This window comes from Typopeltis vanoorti, chromosome 9, assembly GCF_054136105.1.
Source record: "Typopeltis vanoorti isolate ZY-2024b chromosome 9, IOZ_Tvanoo_1.0, whole genome shotgun sequence".
Taxonomy (NCBI): Eukaryota; Metazoa; Arthropoda; class Arachnida; order Uropygi; family Thelyphonidae; genus Typopeltis; species Typopeltis vanoorti.
In genome coordinates this window covers 109,214,494-109,229,754 of record NC_143557.1, presented here as the reverse complement: position 1 = coordinate 109,229,754, position 15,261 = coordinate 109,214,494, and the positions used below count along the sequence as shown (strand labels likewise).

The 15,261-nt window shown below is 34.4% G+C and overlaps 1 protein-coding gene across 2 annotated transcripts in view; it reads left to right on the top strand.

The window, feature by feature from the left end:
- The window catches only part of LOC150103413 (uncharacterized), a 46,896-nt gene that overhangs the window by 10,386 nt on the left and 21,249 nt on the right, over window positions 1-15,261 (top strand). The window contains exons 2-3 of one of the 2 annotated variants that reach the window (XM_090397861.1): window positions 7,327-7,583; window positions 13,929-14,096. In XM_090397861.1, the coding sequence (XP_090253987.1) occupies window positions 7,327-7,583; window positions 13,929-14,096 (425 nt within the window). Of the gene's footprint in view, window positions 1-7,326; window positions 7,584-13,916; window positions 14,097-15,261 lie in introns of both variants that reach the window. The other variant, XM_090397860.1, reaches the window with a different exon arrangement.

The window sequence follows — 15,261 nt, the reverse complement described above, 5'->3', positions numbered from 1 at the left end:
GGTCTGTGGAATGAACCTTATGAGAACAGATTGAAGATTTGTGGGTTGCAAAAATTGGTTGATAGGTAGAAAAGGGGTGATATGATTGAGACATTCAAATTACTGAAGGGTTTTTATAAGATTAATCCAGAAGATATTTTTGAGAATAGGGCTGGTGGTGGGAGGACTGGAGGCCATACATGGAAGCTGGGCAAAAATGTGGTTAACAGGGGTGTTAGAGCTAGGTTCTTACTTGGAGAGTGGTAAATGAGTGGAATAAGCTGCCTGAGTCTGTTGTGGGTGCTATGACCGTGAATGAGTTTAAGGCGAGGTATGATAGCTACTGTGTGGAAGATGAATAGTTGTTCTTGACATGATGTTAGGGCCTCCCTCGATGAATCTGTCGATTACTTGGAGTTGCCTGTAATAATAATAATTTGCCCTATATAGGAGAAACAGGATGCACAATTCCTATCAGACAAAAGAATCATAAACGACACATTAAATTTAATAACTATGATGAAGTTTGCCTTTGTGATCATGCCCTGAATACTTTACATAGAATTGACTGGAAAAGCACTTGTTCTTTACATAGGTAAAGGTATCATTAATTGTAAATTTAAGGAGGCCTGTGAAATTCTTATCAACTGCCCTAATCTTAACGGTAATGATGGTCTAAAAATCCCAAGAATATGGAAGGCACATATTCTACCCACATAACCTTTCTGCCTAAGAGTTAATCCAGGATCTTAAATCTAATATAACAATTCTCACATCAAATTAGGATATCATTTTGCTGCAATAAAACTATCTATAAGCAAAACATTTTTTCCCTGATGCTGTCTTAAATAGAATATAGCTTTGGTGTAGTTATTTTATTTTATTTTATTTTATTTATCTTAATTTAATCTAATTTTTCACTAGAGGTCAGGCCAGTAGAATAACCGTTGATCAAATCATTCTCCTTAGCATACTGGTTGAAATGTAATATAGCTTTGTGTGTGTGTGTGTGTGTGTGTGTGTGTGTGTGTGCATGCGTGCGTGCGCTCCAGATGATGACTTTAATATGAAGGTTGCAACGTCGGGAAATTAAAATTATTTCTAACACAAATGTAGAGTCCATAATTTGTCTAAAATGAATGCTGATCACTGTGTAACACTAAGGGGAAAGGATCATCTTCCAATAGGATTTCACTCCATTCTACACTTCAAAAAAAAAGTGAAAGATCTCTTCAGAAATCACACCATCTAATTGCTTCAATGGCCAGTAACTCTCTTGACATTAACCGAATAGAAAATTTATGGACATAGTGAAAAAGACACTTAGATGATTAAATTGTGATATAAAGGATAACCTAATACAATCCATTATAAAAGTATAGTTTCGAGATGCAGATAAAAAAAATGTGTTCCATGTTGGTAGAGTCCATGCCTAAGTGAATTAATAATATTATTAGGAACAGAGGAGCACATAAGTGATTAGGTAAAGTTGGAGTTTAATTTTTGTGCTTATTTTCTTGCAAAATTAAAATTTTTCTTTACAATGTGAGTGCTTGGATTAATTTGTTTATTACTGTAAATGAAGAGGAGGTTTCAGCATATTGAAAAATATGAATGTGAACATAGCAGTGATACTGAACAGCATGCCAACTCATGTACTATGTGAATGTGCAAGAGAATTGGCATTGCTTTGGATGAAATTGTTCAGTCTAATTCTCAGCTTTGGCAGGGTTCCAGGTATAGAAAGAGGGTAAGATAGTTCCATGGCACAAAGGTGTCTCCAAGACAGAGGTAGTAAACTACAGACCAATTAATATATCAAAAGTGGTTATTAAAGTACTGGAAAAGTTGTTTAAAGGTAAAATCCAACATTCGGTGGGATAGGGATACTATACTCTAGTAGGCAGCACAGCTTTATAAAGGGTAGGCCCTGTCTTAGTAATTTATTCACATTTTATAATAAACTGACAGCAGAATTGGATAAATGAAATGGCTACATGATGTTGCTGGACTTTTGCAAAGGCATTTGATAATACCGCATGGAAAACTATTACAAAAGTAATAGTTTAAAGAGTAAATTGGAATTGATATGAAGCTAGTAGCATGGATTTGGGGGGGGGGGGGGGGCTGACAAACAGACACCAGAGAGTAGTGTATGGTGGAGTGAAATCTAGGAGAATTGAGAGTGACTAGTGGAGTACCTCAGAGGTAGGGCCACTATTCTTTAATTTGTATATCAATGATATAGAGAAAGATTTAAGAGGGGATATTCATGATCCAAAACTGGGGACAGCAATAACTGATAAAGGTGATGTAGATATCAGGCAGGATGATTTAAATAAATAAAATGAATTTTAAATAATATTGTGGGCAAAGAATAATGATTGTCAATTTAGTATTGCAAAATGTAAGGTTGTGCACTTTGAGTTGAAAAGGTTGCATATAGTGTAATATTGATGGTATTACTTTACAGAAAATTGGTGAGGTTAGGGATCTGGGAATGATGGAGATGAGTAAATGAGCTGGTGACAGGTCTGTGGAATGCTCCTGATGAGGACAGCTTGAAAGTGTGTGGATTATAAAGTTTAGCTGATAGGCAGAAAAGAGGGGACATGATAGAAACTTTTAAGATATTAAAGGGATTTATAAAATTGATGCAAAGGAAATTGTTTAGTATATATTGATAAGTAGTCAGAGAACTAGAGGTCATTCATGGAAGTTGTGTAAGAGTATGGTTAGTAGGGGTGTGTGTGGATCAGATTTTTTGCACGGAGAGTGGTGAACGAGTGGAATGAATTGCCAGAATTAGTTGAGTTCTCTGACAGTGAATGAGTTTAAGGAGAGGTATGATAGGTTTTGTGTATATAATGGTTAGTTTGGGTCTCCCATGATGAGTCTCCAGACTCCATGGAGATACTATATAATAATAAGCCAGATGTGACAGTTATCCCAATAAAGGAAAAGTGATCGTGAATGGATATTGAACACTGTCATTTAATTTATTGATTAAATTATTTTCACTTGAATCCCATGTAGTCTTTTGGGTCTCAGTGTCTGATAAAGTCATTTCCTTCTAAATTTCCCTCTAAAGAATTTAGAGGGAAAGGTCCAGAGATGAGTGATGACTCATGCAATATCAGGATGGGAATGTAGGCTATGGAGAGTGGTGAAAGGAATGTAAATTGCAGTGTATAGTGAATAAAAGGAAAGGAGGTGATATGATGCAGATGTTTAAGTTAGTGTGGGAATTTTATCAGATTAATATAGAGGGGATTATAAATGGAATAGAAGGTGAGAGGGGGAGAACCAGAGGCCATCCCTGGAAGTTATATAAGAGTGTGGTGAAGAAGAGTATGATAATTAGATTTTTACATGGAGAATTGTGGGTAAAGCAACACATTACCAGAATATGCTGCGAATGCAGGGAGTTTTAAGGTTCAATATGAAAAATATGTTGTCAGATGAGTGAACTTCCCATGATGAATCTGTTAACTCCATGGAGAGTGTGATGATGATGATGATAATAATTTGATATCATGATTCCTTATCTTTAGAATATTACTGAAGAACCAAAAGAACTAAGTACTCTTCAGTAGTTTTTGAAATGTTGGGCTTTGAAAATCACACTCCTATTTTGTGGCATTCTAAAGGTAGGGAATTTGTTGACCAGTGGGAAGGAGTGATGATAGGAGGCCATCCCTGGAAGTTACGAAAGGAAACTGTGAGCAAGAGGGTGAGGAGTGGTTTCTTTGCATGGAGGGTGGTTGAACTGTGGAATGCATTGCCTGATGGAGAGGTGAGAGCGACAACGGTTAATGAGTTTAAGGAGTGATATGATAGATTTTGTCTTTCTTAGGGGGGACCTCCCCTTGATGAGTCTTGACAGACTTTATGTTCTTAGGAAGGACCTCCCACGATGAGTCTTTTGACTCCATGGAGGCCTGAATAATAATAATAATAATAATAATAATAATTTGCATAATGTGAAATTTTTTAAAATTTAGAGAGGAATTCGTTTTCATACATTGAGACAACATTTTGTTCCAGAAAACTTCCACAATGCAATGAAATTTATTGTGGATCATTATCGGCCTGGTTGGCTGAGTGGTTAGTGTATCCGCTCTCCAGCCAAGAGGCTGTGGATTCGAATCCCACGTAGGCATGGATGTTTGTGACTGTTTTCCACCTTCATACATTCATTCACTCAAGTATAGATACACTTTCCCAATATGGATTGAGTCACCATGGGAGTAGTAGACCCAAAACCTCCTGCAATGGGAGAGGCCTTCACCTTGCAGTGGGTAGAAAAATAGGCTGGTCATCATCAATGTGGATCATTACTGTAAACAAAATTAATTTAGTGGGAGACATCTGTATTGCATATAAGCATGCAGTGCTAGTGTTAATGAATGTAGATTACAAACAAACTTACCCATGGGTGAGAATGAAAAGTGAAATGATGCATCTAGATTAAGACACGGACATATAAATCAAATTGGTTAGTGAATATGTCAGTGATCATTATATGTGAAAATTATAGATAGGAATAAAGAAATAGCATCTATGAATAAGGAATTTATAAACAACAAATTACAAATGCATAAATGGAATTTATATATATAATATCGAGTATGAGGAAAGATTGAGAAGATGTAATTTGCAGAGTCTGGTCAACAGGAGGAAGAGGGGAGATATGATAGAGACCTACAAGTTGGTAAGGGGTTGTTATAGGATCAATGCTGGAGAAGTTTTACAGAGAGTAGTGAAAGATCAGGGGAGAACCAGAGGTCATCCTTGGAAACTGTATAAAGAGGGTGTGAGTAGGGGAGTGAGAGGCAGGTTTTTTTCGTGCAGAGTTGTGAATGATTGGAATGCCTTGCCTGAGAATGTGGTGTCTGCAAAGAGTTTGAATGTGTTTAAAACATGGTATGATGAGATATGTGTGTGATAAAAGGACTTTCCAGATGAGTCTTTGACTCCATGAGGTCTTGGGGTAGTAATAATAATAATTCCCAGAAGCATTCTGATAACTATGATTGTACCCGATCAAGTATATGTAATATGCTTGATCCGGACCAAATATGCTTGGTAACACTGTAAAGGAAAGGAGAAAGCATATTACTCTCTATTTAAACATGTAGATATTTAGGATTTTTTTTTTATTGGGCATCTGCATGGAGTTGATAATCATGAGGAATATGTACTAATTATTTATACAATATCTGTTATATTTCTTGAATGCATTGATATAAAAATATATATACGGCAATTCCTCAATTAGTGCTTAATTTTTTTCGATACCCAAATTCGATTAGTGCGCCTACATGCATCTTAAAAATAAATGTTACAGATTTTAAAAATTTTTGATCCATACATTTTTTAATGGCTAACTATTTTAAAAAATCACTCACCAGGATGAAATAATTTAGTTATTTCATCCTATTACTGATTTGAAACATTTTACAAAGTAATTTTTTAATGGCATACTACACTATTTCCATGTACACTGTGTTCCAAATTTACCATCGAAATTTATGTTGTCTGCTTTACATAGCATTTTGCTCAGCATATCTTGTGCAATTGTTTTCCTTACTTTTTTATTTTAAATTATTTTCCTCACCTTTAATCATGAGTAAAAGAATTAGTGAGCAAAAAATAGAAGTATGAAAATGATTCAAAAAGTAATCTCATTGGAAGAAAAACTTGAAATAAAGAAAAATGAACAAGGCGAGTCCAGAGCAAAGATAGGATGAGAACACAAAAATGGGTGAATCTACTGAATACAAAGAGAAAGGTAAGGCTGCTTCAAGTTCATTATGCATGCACTCGAAATCAAGGTATTATAATGATTGAATTAGAGAGACTTCTTTTTAGATGGATCGAAGATTGTAACCAAAAACGGATCCCGCTAAACACTGGCCTTATTAAATCAAAAGCATTGTCTCTTTATAACCTGGAAAGAAAGGGCTATCAATGATGGAAAAGAAGAAGGATTCCACGTTAGTGCTAGTGATTTGAGCATTTCAAAAAGAGAAATAGCCTACATAATGTTCTAATCACAGGCGAAGCTGCAAGTGCAGATAAAAGGAGATATCCAGAGATTTTGAAGAAAATTGTGTAAGAAGGGGACTATTGTGATCAACAAATATTTAATGTTGATGAAACCGGCCTTTTTTTTTTTTGGAAGGGAATGCCTTCCAAGACTTTTCTAGCCAAATCAGAGAAATCTAAGCCTGGTTATAAATTGGCAAAGTTGAATAAAATTACTGCTAGCAATATGCGAGCCTTTTGGAAGCACATTCTCCCACATTGTGCAAATAATTTTAGAGGCTTTTCAAATGAAACTAAGTTAATTAAATCTCGTTCAGAGAGGTTCCGGCCTGCTAAATCTAGATGCACGGCGGAAAGAATATGAAGAAAATTTAATCACTGACAAACCCAAAGAGGTATTGCAGAAACAATTTGAAAATAGTTTTCGTACAGTCGAAGTTTTTAAGCAGCAATGCTTAGAGACTGACCCTGGTGAAGAGACAACCAGTAAAATTTGCAGAAGAGGCAATAGGGCCATACTATCAGTTATATGAAAAAAAAGAAACAGAATGCCTACCAAACTACATTAGCTCAATTCAATGTTAAGAAGCAGAATAATAAATTTATATTCTGAATATGTTTTATTGTCTTTCAGCTTCATGGTTTTCCTTTAACTTGGTCCTGAGACATACCCTAATTCTTTTATAAAAAAAGTAAGGGTCAAAAAAGAAATTTGAGGAACGAATTATACATTTTCCCATAGGTTATTATTTTCAATTAATGCTCCTGTTTTAAAGAACGCATTAGGAGCATTAATCGAGGGATTACTCTTTCTCTCTCTCTCTCTCTCTCTATATATATATATTCCTAGCCCATTCACGGTACAGAATGTTGTATAGTTTTACAAATAACCTTTTGTGGGTGGGAGGATAAATAAAAATGAAATTAAGCATTTGCAACCACCTCTGGCAGGTCCATTCTACCCATATACCACCCTCCAGGCAAAAGCTAATCCTCACTCTCTTGCAGACCACTCTTATACAATTTCAAGGGGTTACCCTGGAAATTGTATGAGTAGATATGCTAACCACTGATCATATAAAATACTTAAATATACATTTTTTATATGTATTAGCGTGATTCTATGAACAGACTTTGTTCTATGTTATTCCTTGTTCTATTCATTCTGTTAGACTAACCTATAAAGCATGCATTAGATATTAATGATATTTGAAGATAATTAATGCTTTTGTAAAGATGTCATGTTTTTAAATTGAATTACATTTTTCCCCTCTCCACTAAATTGGTATTTTATAGATGACACAAAACATTCAGGTCTTGGAACAGCAGCTGAAATCATATTTCAGCCTATTAGAAACATTTCAGAAGAAATGGAAGGAATCTATGGCTGAAGGATATCCTGTATGTCAACAGATTAACAAACTGTGCAATTCATTATGGACTCTTAAAAAATCTAAACCAGAGCCCAGTGTTCAGATTCAGATTGGATCAACAACGGCAGTTAAACTGGGATTACAGATAATTAAAGAAGTAGAAGACTTGAAAGATCTTCTGTAAGTATAAGTTTATTACAATTACAAATAGTACTATATAAAATAATTGCTGGCCTAGTTGACCAAGTGGAAAGAATTTTTGCTTTCCAATCAACCATGTTGTAGATTCAAATTCCAGTATGATTCTATGGATATTTGTGAATGATTTTAGGTCATACCTGATTTCATTAACTAGTGTGGGACAACCAACTTGCTTATTGGAGGCCTGAAGTGGCTTGGAAATTTTTTTGTTTATTCTGTTGTTATTACATGGATTCCGATAAATTATCATGGGAGTTTCATGTTTATTTTTATTGATACAATGAATATCATATCTCTCTCTTTAGTCATTCACTGACAATACTCACAACCACCTCTGTCTTACATCTTATTGCACTCATTTACTGCACTTCTAGCAAAAATCTATCATTCTGCAACTGCACTTCCAACTGCAAAACTTCTAGGAGTGATCTCTTTTCTCTCATCCTTTCATGTATTGAAAATTTTTTAGCATCTACTCTACATAACTTCTTTAATAACTTATATGTTTCTATCATATCCTCACTTTTCTGCCCTAATATTTCATAATTTCCATTCACCACTTTGGTCACTTGTGACTGAATCCTCTGTACCATTCATTCCTAAGAAACTCATGTAACAAATCAATGCAGAATAGTTCAGTTTGCAGTCATATCAAAGATGTGGCTATATTATAAAGAGGAATAATAATCTCCCTAGTTATCAGTATTTCTTGTATTTCTTAACATCCAAGCTATCCTTTGAGATATTTTACCTACTTTTTGTCCCCTTAAATCCCTATTCTCATCAGTTTCTTGCAATATACAACGTGTAAATTTTTTATCCTGAAGTGCATAACTTGACACTGATACCTGATTTAGCAAATAATTTCCTTTCACAAATTACTAGTTTGTTTAAATCATCCAGCATGATCTCTACATCTTTAACTGTTGCCCTTCTCTGTTTAGTATTATTGTATAACCGACAACTGGATATTCCCCTCAGATCATTACCAGTATCATTGTCATTGATGTACAAATTGATCAGTAGCATCCTCAGTGCAGAACTTTGTGGCATATCACACACACTACTGATAACTTCTTATATGTCACTATTTTCATCATCATCAAATTTCTGACACGTATCCTCAGGGGTTTACAGGCTATTGATAATAATGAATTAAAGTTTTCTTCAGTTTTCCAAATTAATCAGTTATCTGTCAAAATGCCAATATTATCAGATCTTATATATCTGTCTTAAAAACTTGACTAAATAGAAGAGGAAAATGACTTTTTCTCTCCTTTTTTATTTAAGTGACTATACCATACACTTAAATTCCACATTCCTGAATGCTAACAATGTCATGCTCTTTCTTAATATCCTTGTGTTTATTATGATACTGCCATCTGTTGGCTCCCTAAATATTTCTCAGAAATCTCATATGTGTAGTCTCCAGTCTTTGATTGAGAATTTTATTTCTAATCCAGCTCTCAGATCCATAAGATAAAATTGGTTTGAACACTGTCCTTGTATACAGCTAGTTGAATTTTGATTAATTTCTCTTATTTCCTTCCATACCAGCTTTGCTATTTGTCTATTTCCAAATTTAATTTGCCATCTTCACTAAAAATTGTGCATAAATAGGCAAAATATTTTACATGTTCTATAAGCTTTCCATTCAGGATGTAGTTGATGTTTTCAATGTTTCTGCCCATTTTCATTGTCTTTGTTTATTTATAACTGTTGTAAATTTATTACAACAGTTATTCAGATTCTTTCTCCCTGACTTGCAAATCTGTACTAGATTTATTTAGAAGTACAGCATCATTTGCATAAAGTAAGAACTGGGATTAATATCTCCAAATTTGATATGAGGTTTAATCCACTTTCCTTCATATTGAATAGTGGAGATAATGTGTACCCATATCTCACATCTAATTTAATATCAAATCATTCTTGTATCATCTTGAATTACAACTGCTGTCTTACAACTCAAATATAGACTATGTTTTGTTTGATATAATGTACCATTTGTGCCATGTAACTGAAGCATTTTGAACAGCTTTTCTCTCGGCATCTTGTCATGTTCCTTTTCCTGATCTACAAAACTCAAATACAGATCCTTGTTATATTTTTCTGATTTCATGTCTAATCCCATTTGTTCCAACTTAAATAATAAAGTTTTAGGATTTCTGGATTATGTAACTCTTAGCCTGTTCTCTCACGATAGTAATACACTGTAAGTTTACAACTTTTTTCCAGGTGGCATTATTAGAAATAGTAATGCTTACCAAGTTTTTTTTTTTTTTGGCAGAAGCTGATTATTTATATGTTTTGCTAGGTTTTATAATCAGTGTTTCCTGATATGTACTCACAAGGGGTATTCAAGTTACTATGACAGCACTACATGATTAAGTTTATATTATTATTAACACGTTCGCTGCCATGTTACTTTGGCATAGTTTGTTCCTGTACGCCAAGCAATTTCACTTCTTCAAGGTCAGTACAGGTAATCTCATTGCCGGCGGTAATCGACATACGAGTATACCTGTGGGGGCTTATATACCAACTACGAGTATACTCGTAGTTGGCAGCGAACGTGTTAATCTGCTATCAACAATTTTCCTCCAAATCAATAATAATTGTGAGCACTCCAATATTATATCTAACATTTCATGCCTCTAAGGCACTTCTGACTGAATCAATCCACCTAGACCTTGGTCTTCCTCTGGGTCTCTTTCCTATTATCATGGCATCAAACACCTGTTTTGCTAACCTTTCTTCACCCTCTTCTATTTAAGTGGCCATACCACTTTAGATTAGCTCTGCTTACATATTCTTGAATGCTAATAATGTCAAGCTCCTTTCTAATATCCTAATTTTTAATGATTCTGCCATTGATGCCATCGGTTTGCTCCTAATTTTTCTCAGAACCTTCATATCTGTGGTCTCTAGTTCTTTATTGTTGGGTTAGAAATAAAGAACTTTGATCAAGTTCTTTATTTCTAACCCAACTATCAGATCCATAGTTTAAAACCGGTTTAAACACTGTCTTGCATAGAGTTAGTTTGGTGTCTTGACTAATTTCTCTTTTATTCCATATAAACTTATCAGCTGTCCACCCACCATACTAGCTTTGCTTATTCTGTTGTGTCTATTTCAAAATTAACTTTGCCATCTTCACTAAAAACTGCCTAAATAGCTGAAATATTTTACTTGTTCTATAGGATCTCCATTCAGAATGAAGCTGAAGTTTTTTGTGCTCCTGCCTATTTTCATGGTTTTGGTCTTTTTTATGGATGATCTTCATGCCAAATTTGTTAAAGCTGTTATTTAGTTTAGTTAGTGAAGCCTGGAGACTTGCACTAGGAATACAAACTTAGCTCTTTCATAAAGCAAAGAGCTAAGTTTGACATCTCCAATTCTAATATCAGGCTTGATGCCACTTTCTTTCATAATGTGATTCATGTAGATGAAGAATAAGGTAGATTTCTATAATGATGATCGTGGATGTAATTCTTATGTTCTTCAAGGTAGATGTCAACTGATCTCAGTTCATCAAAAGTAGGTCAAATTGCAGGCACAAGGAACAAAGTTCCTTGTGCCTGCAATTCACTCCACGATGTGTAAGAAAATGAAGTTGATCTTTAGGAGAGTGGATGAAAGTACTGTAGTAGTTAGGCTGCATGAGTAGATTAAAAGTGGCATGGAGATCATATTTGGAGAGGATATTAGTTCAGTGTCAGTTACAAATTGAATTGTTTCTAAATGTTTTAGTGTAGTGTTTGTCACAGTTACAATTTGCACTCTGATGATGCTGGGTAGAATATTAGTCATTTCACTAAGTTAATTTATTGAAAAAATTAAGTTGTTTATACTGTGAAACACTGATGTGAATAATCAATTACACTTGAGCCTTTTGATATGTGTACAAATTCTGCACAAGGAATTGTGCAATGAAATTTCTTTGTACCTATGGTTCCCACAGAAGGAAGAACTGCAGGAATTGTTTGAGAAGGCAGCTGACAAAGAAAACAAAAACGCTGGTGTTTGCTGGAGGTCTAGACCAGCGCTTCCCAAACTGTGGGCTGCGGCCCCCTTTGGGGCCGTAGGTTTTGTTGAGGGGGCCGTGAAATAATGAAAATAAATTTAAAATGTTTAAAGATTAAGTAGATTTTTTTATTTTAAAAGAAACGTATTTAACTTTTATTATTTATTATTTCTTTTTTGTTATTTTTTATATTTTAATGGAAAAATTCACACATTGGTGTTGGATTACAAACTTTGCTTCCTGCGTATTTCGGCACTTAATGAATATTAGTAAATATTGCTTATTCATATGTTTCATTTCAAAGCAGCGGTTAATTGTGTTTACTTCGAATGCTCTCCAGGGAAGCTCCAAATCTTCCTGTCCCTTTCATCACGCGTTCGTAATCAGGGACTATTGATATTAACTTTATATACATATCAAAACTCGTTCTATATTATCACTGTCATTCGAGCTAGTTTTCTGTTACCAATAAAAGTATCGCATATACTTCACACATGAAAAAAGTTTAAACAAGTTCATGTGGGGAGATGGTAACTCGCTTGCAGTGGTACACAACACCGCCCACCTATACTGCAGAGGCAATAAAAACAAGTACTTTTATTATGCCAGTGAATAAGGTATGAGGAGTCTGTGTAATATATTTCTCAACAAATAGTGCAATTAGAGACAACTGGGATAAAAACACACTAATTAATGAATCACATGTCCCCTCATATAGAAACTATGCTGTATAGACTGAAACAAAACCTTGCATGGGCAAACACAGCATCTAACTAAAAACTATTGTTATTAATTAGATGTGTGTGAGTTAGATTTCCCAAGGCAGCAATAAAATTCAACCGAACGAACGTGTTAAAATTCGTAAAAGTGTTAAAACTAAGTAATATATATATATATATATATATATATATATAATGAATGTTATGGCGGTTTCACATATGGAATTCGGTTGAAGAGAGTTAGCATTTCAACTCAATTGTCAGCTATGCTTTTATCTTTCGGTTGCACGATCTTTTGTTAATACCGCACAAATCATATACACGTTTTAATAACCTGCATTTGCTGTTTGTTTCACGTTAGGCTTAATTACCTTAAAAGGAGAAAAGTCACAAAAGAGAAAAATGTTCCTGGTCCGGGGATTCCCTTATTCAGGTAATATTCACTAATTTCATGTTATCGGGTGTGCCAGTATCAGTAAGTGGTGATATTATTTGATGTATTCTATTAAAAACTTTAACCCTGAGATGGATAAGTGGCTGATAAAAAAAATTTAAAAAAATTCCCACGAACAATCAGAAGAAGCAGAAACAGACTCAAAAAAAAAAAATGACAGTATTTCAGATTTTACAGAACAGCCCGCATCGTCTTCAGAACCAAACGGTAAGAGTCAAAAAATGTAATATATGCATTTGATTTTTGCATTATTCGCTGTGTATGTTTTGTATTGAATATAAATACAATAAATATTATAATAATATATCTATCTATTGCGATTTTTTTTTGAGGGAGGCCGTGAAATATTTTAATTTTTGCAAAGGGTGCCCTGACATCCAGAAGTTTGGGAAGCACTGGTCTAGACAACATGTTAGAAAATGAATCATGGGCATATAGAAATGTTTTCAGAAAATTTGGAGAAAAGAGCAAAGCTAATAGTAATGGTAAGTGCATGCTGGATTTCTGTACAAGATACAGACTAGTCATCACTAACACAGTATATATAACAAGTAGGGTTTCTGTCCAGGGAATTTTCAAATCTTTTTCTTGAGTCCCATAAAAAGAGCTGAAGATCTTTCATAAATTTAGAAATCTGAACAAAAAATAAAATTCAAATTTTAAATTTTAAATTGCATTTTAGTAAAATTAAAAATTTATAATTTTTAATTTTACTGAAATTAGTATTGTATCATATAAATTAGAGACGAATATTAACATTTAATTATGATTCGTTGAAACTATTTAACGACTGTACTAATGTTGTTTGTTATTTTATACATTCATTTGTATTTCTTTTAAGTATAATACAATAATATCATTATGTAATGATATTATTATATGATATCATTATATAATAATATCATTACAAGAGGATCTCATCTGGTTGTCTCAGTAACTTCATTTATGTCCATGTGATATTTCTCAAGTTCTGCCAGTTTGATTTCTTTTCCATTGATATGTTTTATGTTAGTGCCTGTCTTTAGTTGTGACATTTTTTGATACATTGCTGTATTATTGATGTATTATTTGATAAAATATATAATAAAACAATGATATTTACTCTAATTCAGTGTTTTTTATAGAAAAGAACTTGAAAACGAATATGAGAAGTTGGAGGAACACTGTTGTGAAGCCCTAATAACAAAAGAGGAGTTTTCAGAAGAGATATTAAATGAAAAGAAATATACAAGACCTCCTATATCTACAATGTTGAGTAGCATTAATAAGACCAATAGAATTATTAATGCAGAGTATCCTTTAATTTATGCATATTCATCTCCATCATAAAAATGTACTTATTTAGATTTTATTAAACGAATGCATCTTCCATTACCCATAAATACAGATTTGTGTAGTCTGAAAAGGTTTATTATTATCAGACTTATATGGAGTCTCATTGGCTCATTGTGGAAGGTCCCACTCATGATCAAACATACCTAATTGTGCCTTAAATCTCTTCATGGTTTTCACACTCTCAGGCAATTCATTCTAATTACCTGCCACTCTCCACGAAAAAAATCTGCTCCTCACTCCCTCCTTATACATCTTCCAGCGATGATCTGTCTCTTGTTCTCTCACTGTCCCCCCCCCATTTAGGCTCAATTGCCAAGTAACTTGGCTTTTTAGAAAATTGACACTGATTATGATATGACAGTTAATCCTATATGTATTGTGCTATGGCTAAATTGCATATATTATTATTATTATTATTATTATTATTATTATTATTATTGTTCCCGGAAACTCCAAGGAGTCGACAGACTCATCAAGGGAGGCCTAACATCATGTCAAGAACAACTATTCGACATTCACACAGTATCTATCATACCTTGCCTTGAACTCACTCACGGTCGTAGCACCCACAACAGACTCTGGAAGCTTATTCCACTCATTTACCACTCTCCAAGTAAAGAACCTAGCTCTAACACCCTTGTCAACCATGCTCTTGCCCAGCTTCCATGCATGGCCCCTAGTCCTCCCACCACCAGTCATATTTTCAAAAATATCTTCTGGATCAATCTTATAAAAACCCTTCAGTAATTTGAATGTCTCAATCATTATCACCCCTCCTTCGCCTATCGTCCAATTTCTGCAACCCACAAATCTTCAACCTATTCTCATAAGGTTCATTCCACAGACCTGCTATCATCTTGGTCACTCGTCTCTGGACCCTCTCCACTTCCCATCACGAAGAAACCCTGGTGCCCATAGCTGGGCACAGAATTCCAGATGGGGTCTTATCAAGGCTCGATACAGAGGAACAACAACTTGTTCGTCTCTGCATGTTAAAGTATTTTTCAGAAGCCAAGTGATTTGGTGAGCTGTTTTAGTTACTTTTGCAATGTGCCCCCTAAACTTCAACTCCCTATCCACCAACACTCCCAAATCCCTGGCCTCATCAATCTCCTGGAGTAT